We start from the raw sequence: 19,940 nt of genomic DNA, 5'->3' as shown, positions 1-19,940 counted from the left end.
CGTAGTACGAGCCGTGTGAATACTAAATTTCACCAGCATCACCTTGATGGTTGGAAATCTTTCACAGTCCGTTTCACAAGGCATTTTCTATTGCGTAATAGCGAACTGTGGAATCGACTGCTGAGTTTCTTGCCCGTTCTTCTCAGAACAAGACCTCCTGGTAGTCTTGCGAACGGATGGCGTAGTTTTGCTCTTTCGCGAATTTTGTAAACGTTTTTGACATTCATAAGCATGCCTTAGGTCGCATCTGGACTGAATAAATGAATTTTTATTTGATTTGATTTGACTACCGGCGGGGTCTTCCCTGACAGATACGACCTCCAACAATTCAAAATTCGAGCGTATTCCTCCCTAAAAACGTAACGCAACCACTTAAAATGGGTGTCTATGGGCTGCGACAACTGCCTTTTTGGGCGTCCCGCAGGCTCGTTTATTATAAAAAAAACAAAAGAAAAACTTAATAATTATTTGAATAAATTTATTTCCGGTCACCAAATTAGGAGCGTAAAACGGTCGAAAAGGTCTTGTAATAATCTTCACAACTCCTTGTTTTTTTTAGTATACGCAAACGAGGTTAAGGGTTGCGAAAATTGCAAGTCCGTTTTTTAAACTATCGCTGTGAGCCCGGTTAAGCCGGCCTTTTAGAAGACTATCATCTTAGATCTCTACAAGATTCTTGTTAGGATGTGTAATTACACGTGCTCCACATGGAATTATTTATTACAATCAAGACGTATACTAAAGTTGTAGATCTCTTTCGCGAACTTGTAAACAATCTTGTCATTCATAAGCATGCCCTAAGACGCATCTGAACTGAATAATTGTATTTTGATTTGATTGATTGAACAAGGTAATGAGTCAGTTGTGCCCTCTTCCAACTTCCGAACTTCCAATGTTCCCACTTGGTCTGTTGTGCGTAGTCCTTGGTAATTAAGCTACCCTTTCTTCCAGAAGCTCAGAATCTGTTACAAGGAAGCTCAGTTTCCTGGGCACTTCGAAGGCTTACGGAGCGATCCATATACAACAAAATATTTACGTTAAGTTTATGGTTAGTTACGAATATTCAATCAAACAAAGGTATAACAAAATTAAATGTAAAATTTAACTTAATTCGATTGGACGATTTGATTGTAGATTAACTGAAAAATTGTGGTTACAATTTGTATTTTAATGAACCGCAAATCTGAATTAAACAAATGCCAATCGAGTTTAATAATTATTTGATTGGACCTTAAAACAACTTATTTATTTCGATTTTTTTTTTATAAATATTTTCATGTGAATTTAGCTGTTTATAAGATCTATCTATAAAACATCATACGTACATCAAGTTCAAATGTCTACCATGACAGTTAAAATGACAATTACACAGATAAAATATCATTTATTTGAATAGCTTTCTATAATTTTTGAACCGCAACTTCGAATTATCAAATTGCTTATAAGTAATTCAAATGTCCAATGATGAGTAGAGTGGGTGTAACTGATGGGGTAAAAATTACCCCCGAGGGTAATTCGCGGGGGTGGGGGACCCTCACATGTTAACATGCACGGGAAATGTACCCTTACCATCATAACTGTAGGGTGATAATCAGTTGGTTAAGCCATATGTGAAGTATGTGATCCCCAAAGAGGACCTCTGAATTTTAGTATTGATTTTATTATTGCGTAAAACGTTAATTCTATGACGCAGTATGTGCAACCGAATGGCGTAAATATGTCTGTATAACAATCTCAAACTTCTAAAGCGTGTACACGCTAAATGAGATACCGAAGTGTCAACTGTAATTCCGGTGACAGCGAAACTAAGTTATAAGACCTCATTTCCAAAGTAAGCACAGTGACAGTAAAATTATAGCCTTCGCTTTCCCGCCAAATGCATCTGTCAAATGTTTTATAGACTATAAAAGGCGACACATTAACAGCCCTTATGCCCTTTTTCGTGTAATCTTTAATTGTCCCCATAAAAATTTGAATATGGAACGGGAAATGCCGCTTCAATAAATGTCAGTTGCACGCACGCCCTGTTTTGGCAAACGCAAGGTAAATGGGCCATGACTGGTTCCTATTTTAAAATTTAAAACATCTCAATTAACTTAAAAGCCTATATAATCTTCAAAAGCTGACGAGTCTAATTAAAAGTTTTATCTAAATAAAGTTTGTTATGTATCACTTTCCTAATAAGCATTCGTTGAAAACGTGGAGCATCAATTGCTAAAAGTTTCAATCCAATTTGTTAGAAAAGACTAGTATCTAATAATGTGTTTTTAATAAATAATATAAGTATAAGAAATATGGGATTTTCATCACGTATTTTAAAATACTTTATGTCTTCACTGAGACTCTTCATCGTGCACACACACACAACAATTTGAAACCAATATAATTTATAAATAGGGCTATGAAACATAAGAAAGTGTCCTATAAGACACTATGTTCTTGTCTTCACTTACCACTGTTAATACTTATGACTAACGTGCACTAACTCTATTTCTGATGGTTGTGTCCCTTCAATGTTCTAACTCGACCAGTGGTGCCTGATGTTGATGTCATTCACGTGATGATGGAGCTTTTGTTAGTGTACTCTAGCTCTATCTATCTATCTATCTTTAGTTCATAAAGGAAAGACCTCTTCATATAAACTACTAATAAAATTGCGAGCCAATATTTAATCTTGAAATTCCTAGAATATCTCTCAAGTATTACGTAACATGTTTTCCTTGAGAAAAGCCTTAGTAAAAACAGTATAATTTATCAGCATCCCTTCATCTGCATCGGGGGGGTCGAATAAGCTCGAGATTTGCGAACTAATTTCAAGAGCAAATCCCTAAAATGAGCGGGATTTGGCAAACGTACCTTTATGATTACTTGTAGAAATGCAACGGGTTTTTACGTGTTTATGGGAGACGTAAGGATGTTATTTAGATTTTTTTCACTTTACTGTGTATTAAGCTAAACAACAATTATATCATCTAAAACGTCTTAAATGTATTAAATTCTGTTATATCACAAGCTGTGTATGACATATTTTCAATTACTAAAAGTATTTTTATGAGGAATTTTTGGGGTATCGCTTGTAATAAACAAAGGGCTGCAATAAAAAAAGCAGATTGAGATATGCGTCCGTTCTACTAATTATAGGTAGGCCCTGGCAGTTGTCACGTTATGGCTCATTAAAATTGAACTTTAAAAACACGTGCCCTCTAAAGGGTCAAGAATTCAACAAGAAATTTCCTTAAAAAATAATCAACATTCCCGAGTAATACATGATTAAACTCTTGCCAAAAAGTGTATAATGGCGAATTTTTTAACAAGCATTGAACTTACATAACAGGTATTTAATTAAAAGTTCTATCGGTGTTTATTTAGAATGAATAACAACATTTTGATTAATTTAATTCGTTGAAAAGACAACGACATTTGCGTCGAATGGAGGCATAATTCATTTAAATTTAAAATAATATTCCAAATTTAAATACCTGCTGTCATAAACTATGAGATTACTTAAACAAATAAATCTCGTCATGGCGTCAATTCAAAATTAAAATATATTCAAATCAAATTCAAAAATAGAATATCTTATCTAAGTAACTGTTCGGTTAATTTCTAACATAGTTAGCGATGTACCCATCCTGATCTTTACGACCCTTATCTTCTGATAAGAAAGAAAAATGGTTTTATTACAATGTGTTGCCGTCTTATGTTAAATTAGCTTCATTAAGTAAACATTAAAATAATGTGATAATTAGAATTCTTCATAGATAAAGTTAATGTGCGACGAATTCTTAACGACTAATGAATAACTTAATTTACTGTGGGTGGACTTAAATGTGGTCATTTGATCTGTGTATGTATGAATCGATTATTTGATATAAGAAAGGCGTTACCAAAACTTTAAAATTAATCGTAAAAATACGAAAAACTTACGTAGATTATGATTATTTTAGGTAAAACTTTTTGCGATCTCTTAAACATGAAATATATATTTTTTAATGTCACAGGAGGCAAACCCGCATGGACATTCACTGTGCCAGTGGGCCTTTTCAATATTAGTACGTTTTGAAGGGACCTTTATGTCGAATTAGTTAAACAGTATTGGTAAAACTGCCCGAAGAACCCCTTAGTTGTGTGAAACGATGGTCAAAATTACGTCGTCTTATCAATTTACATAAAATAATTACCACAATAAATGACTAACTCAAAATAGTCCATGTATCGGCCTATAAATCTAAAAAAAGATATAAAAATATCAGATCAATGAAGACAAAATAAAATCACCCCTTTCTTATAATTTCCTTAGAAATGCTAATTTGTAATGTGGGAATCTGATTTGCATCTAATCCGAAAAATCTTTGTTACCAGCTACCTTATTCTTACTTACATTAACATAATAAAAGTTTGATATTAAACAGCTGTACCGATTTTGATGAACTATAGAACGTGGTGAAGTTCGCCTAGTTTTAGCGTGCGACTTTCATTCTTGAGGTCGTAGGTTCGATCCCTGTGCACCAACGGACTTTCTGGACTTTTTTTCTGTCTAAGTAATATTAAATTCGCTCGAACGGTGAAGGAATACATCGTGAGGAAACCGACTTGCGTTAGACTCTGATCAGCCTCCTGTCACTGACACGGGTCAATCACAGGAGGCTGATCACTACTTGCCTATTAGATAGATAGAAATTTGAGACCCAGACCCTAAAACAGTTGTAGTGCCACACATTATTTTATTTTTTTCTATAGGAATCAAACTGACACCGCAACATCAAAATGGTAAGTCAATTTGAACTTTACTATTTTTGTAGCAGAAATAGATTTCCGATGTACAGAAGAAAATGGTGTTGACAGAAGAGAAGAGAAGAACCTGGTGATAACCACTAGCGAGGTATAGAGTTCCTACGTGTCATATTTGTAGGAACTTCATACCGTGCTCTTGGGTTTGCCAATTTTCCGCATTACCTTGAAGACGAAGAATTTCAGCGGCAATTTTTCCAAATGACAGTTGACAGTTGACGTTTATGCGTCAATAATATAATACGTGTTTAAAGATTTTATTTTGTGTTCGTAAACGTGCTGTGGCCAAATGTATTGTCCTATTTTATTATGAATGTAAATTGAAGAGATATATACATGATCCGATGAGAATATTCTCTATAGAAACGTAAATTGTCAATGTGACAAATGACAAATAGTGTACAACACTTATGTTTGCAACATACAATTTTATGTCAGAATGTATAAATTCAGCTTAATATTAAACAGTTTATATATTCGTATTTATATTATTCTTCTTATATATTCGTATTTTTCTATTTATTAAGAAATGCAGAAAATACAATTTTATCGTTATACCTATTTGTTTGTCTTACTTATGACCTCTATCACAAACATGGGTTCTGTTGCCACAGTTGACTAAATATAAGACGATTATTTATTGCTTTATTTAGACTCTAATAATTCATAGATACATAGATTTATGTGATATTTTTAATATATATTCAATCTAGAATATTTTTAAATTTATCGTAATGTTAAAGCCGATTTGTATTTACGTAAGTTTGTTATTTATAAACACGATACCTGACGATATTAAATTAAATTTTACAAAGATTAAGTTTCAACCAATTATTGTAATTAACCAACGTAAATTATTAAGGAAAATTGTTTACAATAGCTCACAGGATTTTGTTTGTAATAAACGTATTATTAAATGTTGCCTAATCTAATTGTTTTTTTATAAAAAAACTTTATTCGGCCCATGTTTTGGGTAATAAGATGAGTATTTGAATGGGTGTGTGTACTTGAGAGTTGTTATATGCTTATAATAAAACTATATATTTATTTCTATAGCAATATATAATTTATTTACAAGAATATGAAACAAAAATATCATGTTCGTACAGTCTAAACGTTGCATATTCTTCCACTCATAATGGCGTGCAAATATGTCTTAAAAGGTAGAATTTTACATAAAAGTTACATATAACGTTACTTTATGAACCAAATTAAATTAAATTCTGGTTTTATTTTTTCACAAATCATCACATTTTTAAATTTATTATTACATTAACAAATTAATTATGTTTCACTCAAAAATATAGTTATATATATGTATTAAACATACACTGGAATCTATTATAAAATTCTGATCTATTTTATAACAAGAATGTACTGGGAGAACCAGGAAGAAAGCGACTCATAAGTTAAGATTCAGGATCGATTGGTAAAACGTATTGGAGTGACATTGAGAAGTTATACTTAGAGCTAAGTTTATTTTTAATACTGTAATATTTATATTACTTAAATATTCTTAAAGTTATCATATTAAGTATTTTAAAGCGGAGAGATTTGTATTTACTTTAGTTTGTAAGAAACTCGAAATCTAGAACATTATGTTCTTTACCATAGACAAAAACTTATTAACACGGCACCCGGAATAAATAATTTGTGTTAAAAATGAAAACATTGTTTTGTTAAACTTTTTTTACACTCGGCATGGAACATTTATCTATATATCCATTATTTAACATCCTATACAAATTTTACTACCTTTTTTACAATTACCTTTGAAAGTACGTTTTAAAAAACCATTTGGTATTCCATCACAGGAATGCCTGAACATTGCGACCAGCGTCTGAAAAAAAAAGTAATTTTTATGCTGTCAATGATACCTTGTAAGCAAACGGGACGCCTGAATCAGCCATCGCCTATGGACACCCATTTTAGTGTGTGCGTTGAAAGCCTGTTTTTGGGTGCGAGTTTTATAATAATAATACAGTATCTTACATGATTAATTAAAGCAATAGCAATATAAAAAATCGACTAAAACCAGCTGGGGAATTCGCAAAGAACTGTTATACCTTCTGTATATAGTGGTACTACTAAGAACACTTTAACATCACGTAGGTCTCCTAACGAACGAACTTAGTCGTCGAATTTTCCTTAACTTTACTATGACAGTGGTAATGACTGTAACTTATTTGTTGCGGTGAAAATGAGCTGTACTCAACATGTCCTATGCCGAAACGCCCTTATTGTGCAACAATAGAATTATAAAATGTGTTAATTAGAAATTATTATCAAGCACCTTTAACATCTCAAATGGAAGAGATTATGCTATGCCGCAGGGGATCCTACTGCCCTTTTCACTAAACATTATGTTTAATATAAAGTTATTTCTTTTAGCCACTCCCCATGACACTACCACAGAATATATTCGCTCATTGCAAATACCCGCCGAATTTTTTTATACGATTTATTTAATCCACGATTACAAGTAATATTTTCACATGACTTTTTCTGATTTGTGTAGACTTTAAAGATAACATAATCGGCAATAAAGTAACGCTAGGGAATGCAATCTCACAATAACAGTTATTTATAATTTAATATGTACATTATATGTTCTAATTTAATTTATATGTTTAAAATTTGAAATTATAAATTTTTCTACTAAATAAATCATAAAAATAATCGTAAACAAGCTTTTTTATAACCTTAATAACGCAGGTGCAGAACTCGGACACCCATGTTTGTGAGTGTGTTAATATTGAGGGATGCTCCTTATTATATATCCAATACATACAGGCACTCAAGCCGATCCTACAGCTCGCTAGTTCGCAAAAGGAAATGCTTAGTGAAGCAGACTGTGGAAGATTCCCGGCAAGAAGAGATAAAAGCCGGCTAAATATAGGATTAATGATTTTGTACATAATTACCTTTATGGCTAATTTTGAACTGTCAACAACTTTCTTTAAAACCTCATTCCATATTGTTATTTGATACACGAAATATTATTAAACGGCGCGAAATCGAAAGAAATTTTAAAATTGTGTTCCAAATTCAAAATAATTTAAAAATATGCATTTTCATTTGTAACTTATGGTCTATGTATATATTATTAAAAGATCACTATATTCTACTTGGTAGGTTAATCTTACAGTATCTATGACGAAATAACCATTCACCAGAAATATTTAGAATCCGAGGTCATATACGCATTACCTGATTTATGAGTTTTTTAGTGTTGGCAGGGAACTCAGCTATACCTAAGTGATACCGCTGCCCATGGACAATCGAAAATGCGTTGTTAGCCTTTAAGAAATCAGTATGATCTTTACTTAAAGGAGCCTAGGTCAAAAGATTCGGAAATAGATTCATAATATATTCAATGCTGATTCAACGATGGTTACGGGTGGTATTTCATATAAGAAGTCCGATTATAAAACTCAGCTTCGGGTAATCCGAACACCTATTACTAGTGTTGCCCAAATGCAAGACCAAGACGAGACTTAGACCAGTCTTGGTATTGGTCTTGCGTCAATACACCTGGTCTTGTTCTTGGTATTGGTATTGCGCTCTCAGTCTTGGTCTTGGTCTTGATCTTGCAGCAAGAGTCTCGCAAGTCTCGCAAGACTTGTAAATACCTATTAGCCCATTGCTATTTATTCGTCACTCATGACAAATTGTAAACATTCACTCCGAAAGCAATAAGAATTTAGAGTATCTAGCTAGGTAAATGGGCGAGAATAATAAATAAGATAGACTCGAAGCGAAACTCAATTGGAAATGACTGAAATTGAAATAAAAACTCATATTTATTTACCGACAAAGAAAAATGCGGCATTCTTTGATAGATAGAAAAAATCTTTAAAAGATTAAAAAACAGAAGTATCAGAATCAAAATCAGATAGGTTTTGTGCCCACGCAAAAATAAAGTGTAGATAATTATGCAAATAATATTGTTTATTATGTTCCTTTTTTATTGGAACTATACGTTGCCTGCTGTTTTTATGGAGGTTACTAGCTACCAGAGTAGATACGATAGAAGTTGATAAACTGACACTGCAAATCTCGATTTTTGGAAATGTGTGATTTTAAATCCAAATGCGTAAAGCAATATGACGTCGCTCATATTTGGAGTTTTTCCACGTTTCAAGTTTGTTTAAATCACCCAATTCCAAATTTGCAGTACAATGTCCTTCAAAAAGGTATAATAGGTATTAATAATAATATAAACTAGATATATTATTATAACTAGATTTTTTATAATATCCTTACGACTACAATCTTCCTTTTATTCTTTGGAACCATAGGCAATGGCGGCGACCTTTGACATGAAAGCGACGGCGGCAACACAAAGTCTAGGACTAAATTTTTACCTATTTTGGTACGGTTGTCAATGTTGGCATTAGCACAGAAAAATAAAATTAAGTAAACACAACGTTTATCACTTTTTTAATAACTAGGTATCCACGATAGAATATTTTTTCTACTAATAATTCCCTAAGTTATCAGTCTTAATATATTTTTCATAATTTTTTGTTTTTCAATAATTTATTGTGCGTAATTGAATAGTAAACTCTAAATCTTACTTGAGAGCTTTTTTAAAATAAACTTAAGTTAATAAAACGAAAGCACTGACATGGCATATACAATTTTCAATCTAGCTGCTCACACTTTAGTACCTAGGTAACTACTAACTATCTATCATTTACCGATATTAACAATGATTATTTCGAAATCAAAATATTCGCAATTCAATAGATGCAATACCTACTTAGTTATTAGTTATCATCTCGCCCGACAGCTAGTGTGAGAATGGTTTTGTACAAGAAACTCAGAGCATTCAATGTATAGGTATAAATTGAATGCCTACTGCTAGACATCTTCACGGTCATTTAATTTTATCCTCCTGTACCAACCCTACCAAAATAGGTAACAATTTTGTGTGCCTCCGTCCGCACTCTTTGTCGGCGAATGCGGCGCTCAAACAGTGTCAAATGCTGTGATACACTTGTTGCAAACCGCGGCGTCTTTGTCGGTAAATTATCAAATATGTAGGTATATAATACACCGACCGACCAATAGTTTATTCGCAGAACGTCACATTTTCCCAATCAACCTTGAACCTTAATTCTTTAGGGATAAAGTTGAAAATCTGTTAAAGAAATTTGATAACGCCCAAATCTCAGTTTGTCCTAACTGCAAGACGCAAGAGTATTGCAGGTTTAAGTATTGTCTTGCTCAAGTCTTGCAGGCTTCGGTCTTGGTATTGGTCTTGCTACGATAAGGCGGTCTTGGTATTGGTATTGGTCTTGCAAAAATGCAAGAACAAGACCAAGACTGCAAGACCAAGACCGATTTTGGGCAACACTACCTATTACCACTGGACATGTTCCATTGGTAAACAAATATATTAAAGGTTTTCGAGATCTATCGGATATTCAACGGTGTTTATCGAAGAACAAAACATTATGAATTATAAAATTAATATTAATAAAAGTTTATATTAATGATTGTTGTGTATTTTACTTTCTAATAAATACACGGAGAATATATACTTTTTTAGCTTATCTAGACTGTAGTACATTTATAAATATTTATATTTTTATTAATTGGTGTTTATTCTGTGATGGAATGCTATTTTTGTCTGTCGCCCCTAGCTAAACAATACATATTATTGCTAATCAGTGAAACAGGCCTAAAATGTGTCATTGGAATTTTGATTCCCTTATTTTTTCTTGACATTCTTATCATATTCACAATAGAAAAATAAAAAAAAACAGTGAACTGTTTCCGCCCGGGATCGAACCGGGGGCCTTGTGCGTGTGAAGCACACGTGATAACCGCTACACTACGGAAACTTGAATGCTACTTTCGAAATAGCTTTAGGTAATCCAGTGACATCTCAAAGATATCACATTTAGACATTTTTATTTCGTGTCTATAAGTAATAACTCCATCCTAAGTACCGCCAAATGATAAAAGTTACGGATTTTATGAAATTAAAAAATACTCTTAACATTTAATATTATTCTCTCTAACTCTAGGAAGGAAGGTTCCTTCACCATACCTAGTATTGTCAGCCGTATTTCATATGATTAATAAAAGCTATACATGCACAAGTATGTTTTTGTCTCTCTCTTAAATTGGTTTTACACTGCGATGAAAAGAGACGAAGTACAAGTTGCTGCAATTGACTAATTTTTTTGACTGTCTTAGACGTATTTCAATACAAAATAAAACGCAATTTCTTAGTACTAGCTTGTCTAGAATGAAGTATTATATACATTATGTTTTATTCAAGAGTCTTCGAGTTTGATTTGATGTCTCACTTGTAATAGATTTATATGCGTTCAACGCTCGTTTGCATACATTTGTAACCAAAATGGGACGTGTAGGCGTCATGAATTAGCATACAGATGGGAAGCGAGTTCGATGCTCGGTTTAGAAAGTTATGACATGACTTATGATTTATTGTAATGGCTTTTTTATGGATTATAAATGTGACCTGTGGTGTCCGATTCATGGGAAAATGAAGTTTGATCAGGCACTGTTGGTCACATTTATTTATTATATTATGTGATTTACGTGTCAGACATTAAATGTTTTAGGATTGAAACGAGTTTATCAATATCAAACTGAATTGAAAATTTAATTTACATATTAAACTGCTTTTTATCAACCTATCTCTGCCATTATTAATACGACAAAACTCCTTAGATTTGCCGTATCTATTAGAACTACTGTCATTTAGTTAAAATAAATTAAGTTACTTCAGACTAGGAAACCTTTCACGAAGGTGCTATTGAAGCAGCAGTAGATTGTTCTACAACATTGATTGTAACATACTTAACATGACCATTTATTTTTTGACTCAAAACAGGACAATGGTTCAATTTTAGTCAATCAATAAATAGTCAATGGAAAAAAAACTTTTTAAAGTTATTTATTTAGAAAAAGTTGGCTTGAAAGTTATGAATCACAAAATATACGTACCTAAAATTTTCGCGCGGTTACTGGAAACGGGACAATTTTACGTCCCTCAGTTCATTTCTGGGACACCGGGACCCGTATTTGGAAAAAGGGACAGTCCCGTTCAAAGCGGGACGTCTGCTCACGTTAGCCATACCCCACCTTAGCCCCCAATAAAATAAACTTAATTATTAATATTAAAAATTTAACTGTTTAGTTTAAAAACTTAACTGACAGGTATTATAAATAAATTACTAGGAAATTGTCAACGAAACACAGTTAGTGAACTATCACAGCGCAGTGACTTTCACAATTTAAACACAAGAATTAGGAACAGACTAACTTTTCCAGCTATCAGACTCCATAAAACTGCTCACTAATTTATGGGGATATGTATACAGATATATAACAAAATTCCAGTGCATGTAACCAAATTTCCGCTACATAAATTCCGCGTAAGTCGCCGAGGAGGTTGGCCCAAATTTTACTTAGATCAAGAAAACCCTAATAAAAAAGGATAAGTTCAAGAATACATAGACGATAACAATGTGTGGGCACTGATGCCGCTATGAGATAGTAAGATGGCGTAAATCGACATGCGCAAATTGTACCAAGTTTAATAAATGATTTCGTGTAAATTTCCACTGAAGAGTTCTTAACATTATATCACCACCACTATATTGCCTGAACCCGTCTCTCGGGGTATAAACTACAAAGCACTAGGGGTCCTTAAGAAACAGCGTACTAATTCTCAAAAGGCTAGATATACATTGGCCTTATCTGTGTTTAAAGTTTAGGTGTCTTCGGGCGGCATCAAATCTGGTGAACCCAATTTAAAAAAACATAACTTTAAAACGTTAATCCGTAGTTACATTAACTTGAATAAATTAAACTCTCAAGCTAAACACCTCGATCATTAGATCCCACATTCCTATTTAACATTTAAACTAAAATTATCGCCACTTAACAGCCATAAAAAGCTGCCCAGAGCGGTTCATATAAACATTTCAAACTTAGGATTTCCTAATCTATTGGAGCTCGCCGGAGGAATTTTATCATTTCGAACCTCCAAAAGAAACAAGTTTTTAAAAATCTCCACGCTGCTATTCGAATTACAACCTTAACTACTTAAGACAAAGTCGCTATTCTATTGATGATAGTGAGGTTGTTGTAGCGTTTTTTCGTACATGTTGATCAAACTCTAATGAGCAAAGAACGTTGAACTTGACCAGTTTTCGGCTCGTCTGTTTCTGATACTCTATAGACCCGCCAATAAATATGTATGCACTATATAGATAGTATCTTAAGAATCCAGTAAATTCCAAAAGAATAAAATTCGACTTTGTTTGTTCGTTATCGGATACCTAATAAAGTAATAATGAATGGAAAGTATCATAAGTAATTAGTCTAAAATATGCAGTTTTCAAAAATCTTGATTGCAATAACTTTTAACGCTATCTGGAAAATGTACTAAATATATTTTGATTCGCATGGACTTACAACAATCATTATTTAAGCCTCGATTTGTCTATCTATCGCAGAATATGCTTAATGAGTAAAAAGAATATCCATAGCGCTATCCTGCATCGTGAACACATACACAACCTTACTCCATCACATAAAACACCCGAATTAGGTAAACATAGTTAAATGTATTAAAACTATTTTTATTATTTTTTTCTTATGTTTCGTTAACGTTTGAACCTTTTATAATGTGTATTATGTACTCCATCTTTTGCTACCATATCTTTATTGTTTTAATAGTTAAATTTAGCTGTAATTACGAAATGAACACCTAGATTCTTTGACCTAGAGATGGGATACATAGATTCAGAAACCAACGCGAACTACGACTATACAAGAATATCTCGTTTCTAAAATAAAATTTACATTTTAAGTATTTTTTAAACGTTTTTTGCGAAGGCTATTATTTGTGGAGACAGACCACGAATGTCGTTTATGTGTAGAACACGTGTTAATCAAGGACATTTTGTACAGAGTGGAAGTATTTCTTCAAAAATGTCCATGTAAGGGAGCTTGTTATACCATATAACAAGGATTTTGGTTTTCCTTGATCATTACCCATTATTAAAGAGCAGTGTTGGCTTAGTGGCTTCAGCGTGCGACTCTCATACCTGAGGTCGTAGGTTCGAGCCCCGGCTGTACCAATGGAATTTCTATGTGCGTATTTAACATTTGCTCGAACGGTGAAGGAAAAGAGACTCTTAGACCCAAAAAGTCGACGAGGTGTGTCAGGCACTGGAGGCTGATCACCTACTTGCTTATTAGATTTAAAAATGATAATGAAACAGATCCAAAAATCTGAGGCCAAGACCTAAAGAGGTTGTAGCGCCACTGATTTAATTTTTTATTGATTACCCACCAAGGCTTCCGAATGTGAACCCGGGCCGTTAAAGTGTACTCTAAATTGTATTACGTTGCACAAGATTTGCTGATTGGGACCCCCTACGAATGGCGCCTGCCAGTCGCCATTTATAAATGTAATCCTGCACATTTGTATGTATGGCGATTACCGAATTTTGCCGTGAGAGAATGTCAGTCAAGATGGTGGAATTTGCATTCAATAGATATAAATAATTCCGCGAGTGTAAGGCAATTTCGTACACTTTGCTGATCGTTGCCAGGAAGTATATACCTAATTGTTTTAAATAGCTTTTCTTTTTTTATATAATAGGCGGGCGAACGAGCTTGCGGGACGCCCAAAAAGAGCAGTTATCGCAGCCTTTAGGCATCTATTTTTCGTAGAGAGAAGTACGGTCGAGTTTTGAATAGTTTGAGGTCGTATCTCTCAAGGAGGACCCCACTGAGATTCCACAGCTCGCTAGTTCGCATATAGCTTCGATTTTTAAGATATATTTTCTTAATTAAATCAACTTTTATTTATTTTTATGTAATAGGAGACAAACGGGCAGATTACCTGATGTTACGTAATACGGAATACCGCCGACCATAAAAACTCACATTGCCAGAAAGATCACAAGTGCATCGAAGGACCCTAGGTCGAATTGGTTCAGATATACTTCAGTCGATAGCTGGTTCCACATAGGAGTGGTACGCGGCAAAAACTGCCTTAGAAAACGCTCAGTTGTGGAAGGACAGACGTCGAGGTCATACGGATAGTATTTTGTATTTTGCCTTGATGTCCGATAATACAGCTGCAGGTATTAGACCGAACAGCTCCTCTGAACTCTCTCCATGGTAAATGCGGTAGAAGATGCAAAGAGAGTGAGAGACCCCACACCTACGCAATGCTTGGTGATCAAGCCGCACGGAAAATTTGGTCGTCGACGATTTGAATGGCTCTTATATTATATTTTAGGCAATCCCTAATCCAAACCTAAATCTTAATCCTTTTAAGTGTATTTTGCACATGCGAATAAAAAACGTCAATTGAAAACCGGTTCTCTCGAGGTTTCCGAGGTCTAAAAAAACATTTACCGAAACATAACTAGTGGAAATTATAGCGAATGCCGAATTTCAGTTGCCTTTAAAATGACATTTAACACCTGATACAGAGCATGATTATGCAATTTGTAAAGACAATTTTCGGTGAATTTACCTAAATTAAACTAACTTACATACATGTTGACACGTTATTTCTTTTATAAGATTACCCTCACCTTGTATTACCCAAGTCGAAAAAAATATTTAAATAAACACAAGTAGTCCAAGCTTTCTTTGTTTGTTTGTTTGTTAACCAAATATTTTAAATAAACTTTTATCTGTGAGTCTCAATACTTAATAGAAATATGCAGACTTTTTGTGAAACAAACATCACATCATACACAAAGCAAACTTAACAAAGGCACTTTCTTCGCCCAACGCTTTTTCTGCTTCCGATCATTTAGAGTATAATTGTGTAAGATTATTACGTCAATAATTCACACACAAACATAGACACACACACATGCACAGACACACCAATATACACAGACACTCAACACATACTCACACCCCATGTGGTTTCCTTATGTATATACTATTATAGAAACATGTATATATTTTCTTTGGTTAACGTTACAACCTACTATAACACCTTAATTGTCTATTCTCTATTATTTATAATCTTCTGTCGATCCGAAGAGGTGGTGGACTGATGACCTGTAACACAGGTGCTCTAACCTTTAGCATGCATCAGTCTCACATAAACAATAATTTTCCCTCAAAAGAAGAATGACAATTATTTACATACATTAATAAATAGTTGTAACTTATCATGTATGAAGTTTTTGTGAGAAAATAAAGTTTATTATTAACCATTTTCTTAAAAAAAATTCACTACCATTTTAAAACTCAGTCACTAAAAAGCTTAAACATTTTGAAAACTTATGCTGATAGAGAAATATTCTTATGGTGCAAAATTAGTTTCAATTATAAATTGTGTCATGTACAAATTATTTGTCAACATGTCAACAGGAAGATGCTAGGTGCCCAACATAGGGTATCCTAATACCTACTTCACCTAAATATTATGAGGTCATTGCGTATTTTATACAAGTTTCTTTCGTTCTAAACATTATTTGCCTATAAAAACTATTTTGTCTACAAATTGAATAGAATTATCCTCACGAATAAAACAAGTAAACATCTGAAAAGTGCTAATGCATGGTCACTGACCACCAATTAGAGGGAAATTTGCACAACGAACAAGTTAAGAGCTCCAAATTGCCAAATAAAAGTGGTTAATTGTTGTAATATAACTTTATTGTGTACATTTACATATTCTTGACGGCTTCTGTTTACCTGAAAATAAATGTTATCAATACTAAATTAAGTAAATACGGCTCAATAGTATACAAATAGGATTACAATTAAAAATGTCCTGCACCATAGGGCAATCATACTAGACAAAATCCACTGTATGTAAAAAAATAGTGTAAAATATATATATACAATATTTGTGAATATGTGAGCACAAAGTAGATACTTTGCAGATGCCGATGCATATGAATTCAGTTATCTGCAGATTTTTTTAATACGACACTATGTTATTTTAGTATAGAAGTTTTATATTCTAAGTATATGGTCTTCACATACAAATCAATCTATATAAAATATTGTAAAATCTATTTGAAAAGAGTGATGGATGATATGGAGTTTCTTGCCCATTCTTCTCCATATGAAACCTTTAGCAAGGGGCAACCAGTCATTTTTTAATATTTTGAACTTGTAAATTGTCACTAAAAATGCCTTTTACTAGGCAACATTGAAAGAAATGATTTGACATTGGCTTTGAATATATGTCAGACAGAGAGGGTCATATCCTTATTCGTATTTAAAAGTTCACTGAAGTATTTCTGAACCAATTCTTAAAAGGACGGCATCGCAATTGCGATTCTTCTGCAATGTCCATGGACGGTATCATTTAGGTGAGCCTCTTGCCCGTTTGCCATTGCCAATCTCGCCATGATCGTTGTCAAATAAGTGAAACTTCATACAGATAAAGTTTGACAGTGCCTTGAAACTAGATTAAGGTTTATTGTCATTAGAATATGGACCTTGAGTAACCACACTCTTAGCTATCAAAATCATAATTACATAATAATTAGTAACCTTACTATTAACATGAACAAATTAATAAATCAATTAATGATCCTTTAAAAAATATAAAAATAAAATGCAACTGAGATACAATCCTGATACGCACCACATTCATCGTTTGCTATTAATCAATCTCATTAATCGATTTCTTTGATGGAGAGGCATGCGAGGCACTTTTATAGACACTCCTTCGTCGTTTGAAGTCAGCGAAGGCTGGAAAATATTACTTTTTATAAACTTTAAATTGAAAGTTAATTAAACTGTAAGACTTTTAAGACCAAACTGCAACTATAGCAAGAATAAATAAATCTTAGAATAAGTGGAACAAATTAAGGTCGCAAGCAATTAACTTGGAGTTAATAAATATATGTGACTAGTTTAGCTATATTGTGAAAACATTGAAAAGAACCTTATTATCTTGAGTTAAACTATACGACAGGGGGTTTTTGGGTATTGGGACGAAACAGAAACCATTTCTTTAGCAGTCTTCCTGCAACATGCCGGGATGAGCTCACAAAATGGCTGGTGCACACAGTCTGGGATGGCGTCGTACGGCACAGCGTCAGTACAGAGCACACGAGCAATGCACCGTGGTATCATTAAACATGGTGGTTCATGTCGACACACCATACGTGATCTGGGCCTCACTTGAGTACTCATATCTTCCTTTGCAGTTAACAATAACAACTTCTTGGAGCACATTGGAAACTCTCTACATCTCGGACGATGTGGACATTGAGCCTGACCATCAGCGGAGTATCGTAATAAACACTCGGGCAACTTTGGACACATTGGTACGTGAACACAGGAACGTGAATCTTTCAAAGTTTGGTCGAATTTCGGCTTGTAGCAACCACGAACAATTTCACAGGGTGGCGTGTGGTTACATACACTCTGAACTATCTTTTCCGTTTGGAATTCCGGCAACAAATCCTGTATGACAAAGGGCTGTTCGTATTGACAAGCTTGCTCCATAAATTGGCTTTGATATTTATTTTTTCTAGACTCGGAGGATTTTTTATGTTGTGCAAATCGCCAGATGTTCATCAGCCCAGATGGTTTTGGTGGAGGAAGATTGAGACAACCATTTATTAGAACGCAGGGTGGGTTATGAATACAAAGAATTTCTCCATTATAATTTTCAGCAAGGGTTGCAGTTATTTCATCGTGAGGCTTCTGACAGTCGTTATAGATTGGGGTAGGGGCTTCCTGAGTTTTAAATTCTTTAGAATTACATTGACACTCATGAGAAGTTGCTTTCTTTGAAAGCGAATGTGGTACTGGGGCTTTTGTCAACTTTATACCTGATGAGCCAGAACCTTGCATTTGCATTGAATCAGGTGACATTCTACCCCGAGTGGGGCTTTGTAAAGTATCGGAACTACCTTTTAAGATATTCTTAAGTTTTTCACAACTTGTAGGACAGCAATGTGCCAAGCCCTGGTTCTGATTTGTAATTTGTGGTGGCCTTCTTATCTCTTCACACGCACAATCATCAGGAAACTGGCCCTTCTTTTTATACTTCGCCTGGATTTTTTCAGCAACAAAGTTCCAAAAACTGGATGATGAAGATGGCTTTACTTTTGAGTCATTAGATTTTCCCGGAACAGATCCATAATTGACCTGACAACATGTACTTCTCATCGCCTGTGTTAGCTGTTTGGAATACATTGATGGGTATTGTAGAGTTTTGTGTCGTTTATAATCAGAACCATCCAAATTAGTTTGGTTGTAGAATATTTCATAGTTTTCTACACCGTCATCCGGAGCAGTCATTATTGATCTTTGCTTGTAGGGATTATCAATGGAACCAACTGATGAAGTTAAAGGAGAAGGTGTACTAGATGATTGGTTTTTCGTTTCATTTTTTTTAGGCGCGGAAATTTTGGTAAGAAATGGAGTTAGTAAATCTCCTTCAAGGTTGTAAACGGGTTGTTCAAATTCTCTAGCCTTATGACATTTCTTATTTCGCCTTCGTTCACAGCCAACACAATATAAATATTGATTAGTGTCAATTTTGTGATTTTCTTCAATACTTGGCAATTGCTTTGTGTAATAACTTGGACGTCGAAAAATATGAGACAAACGTGGTAGGACTTTGTCTTGTAAAGACTTATAATTTGTATGAGGTGAACCTCGATGATCCCCACGATTCTTTTGGTAACTCTCTTCCTTACCAATTTGCATTTCTATAAGTTTGTCCTTTGAACAATATTTGTGCAATACATGTTTGAAGTACTTCTTGTCTCTTTCTTTACTTGACTTAAGCTTTGGATCCTCATATATCGTCTGGATATTTGGAGGACTATCATTTCCATTGACACCGTCTAAGAGGCGGTGTTTTCCACGCTTTATACTTACGGCAGGGATTTTGGTCGGATATTCAAAATCAGTACTGTCTGTATTTCTAGTCACGTAGCTTTTGTTGACTTTTTTAAAAAAGTTATCCATGTAATTATCATACATTTTGATGTGTTATTATAGTATACTCACGCAGGTGTGTCGGCATTTCATTTTTTTTATTATTTTACATTGAAATTACATTTTGAAACACAATAATTTTTAATATTTCGACGTTTTGACATTGTCTCGTGGACAAAAAAATTAATTTAAGAGTTAAAGAG

General features: G+C 33.9%; 1 protein-coding gene and 1 non-coding gene across 3 annotated transcripts; both read right to left on the bottom strand.

The window, feature by feature from the left end:
• Window positions 1–10,570: 10,570 nt before the first annotated feature.
• Window positions 10,571–10,643, bottom strand: Trnav-cac. The gene has a single exon. It is a non-coding gene; the product is annotated as a tRNA-Val (tRNA).
• Window positions 10,644–17,420: 6,777 nt separating this feature from the next.
• Window positions 17,421–19,940, bottom strand: LOC110992505. Of its 2 annotated transcripts, none has more exons than XM_022258360.2 (2): window positions 17,726–19,940; window positions 17,421–17,529 (listed from the first exon to the last, which is right to left on the bottom strand). In XM_022258360.2, exon 1 carries the CDS (start codon window positions 19,780–19,782, stop codon window positions 17,740–17,742), a length of 2,043 nt encoding a protein of 680 aa, XP_022114052.2. In that variant the 5' UTR covers window positions 19,783–19,940; the 3' UTR covers window positions 17,421–17,529; window positions 17,726–17,739. The 2 variants fall into 2 exon arrangements, with proteins under 2 accessions (XP_022114052.2, XP_022114044.2); XM_022258352.2 differs by having other exon boundaries at window positions 17,788–19,940.

Source organism: Pieris rapae, chromosome 13, assembly GCF_905147795.1.
Source record: "Pieris rapae chromosome 13, ilPieRapa1.1, whole genome shotgun sequence".
NCBI classification, from domain to species: domain Eukaryota; kingdom Metazoa; phylum Arthropoda; class Insecta; order Lepidoptera; family Pieridae; genus Pieris; species Pieris rapae.
Note: the sequence above shows the minus strand (reverse complement) of the source record. Positions and strands in the feature narration are given on the sequence as shown.

Coding starts and splice junctions, on each gene's coding strand:
- LOC110992505 (XM_022258352.2), bottom strand. CDS start 19,782: ATGTATGATAATTACATGGATAACTTTTTTAAAAAAGTCAACAAAAGC. Junction 17,530..17,787: donor GGAAGACTGCTAAAGAAATG/GTTTCTGTTTCG, acceptor AATATTTTCCAG/CCTTCGCTGACTTCAAACGA.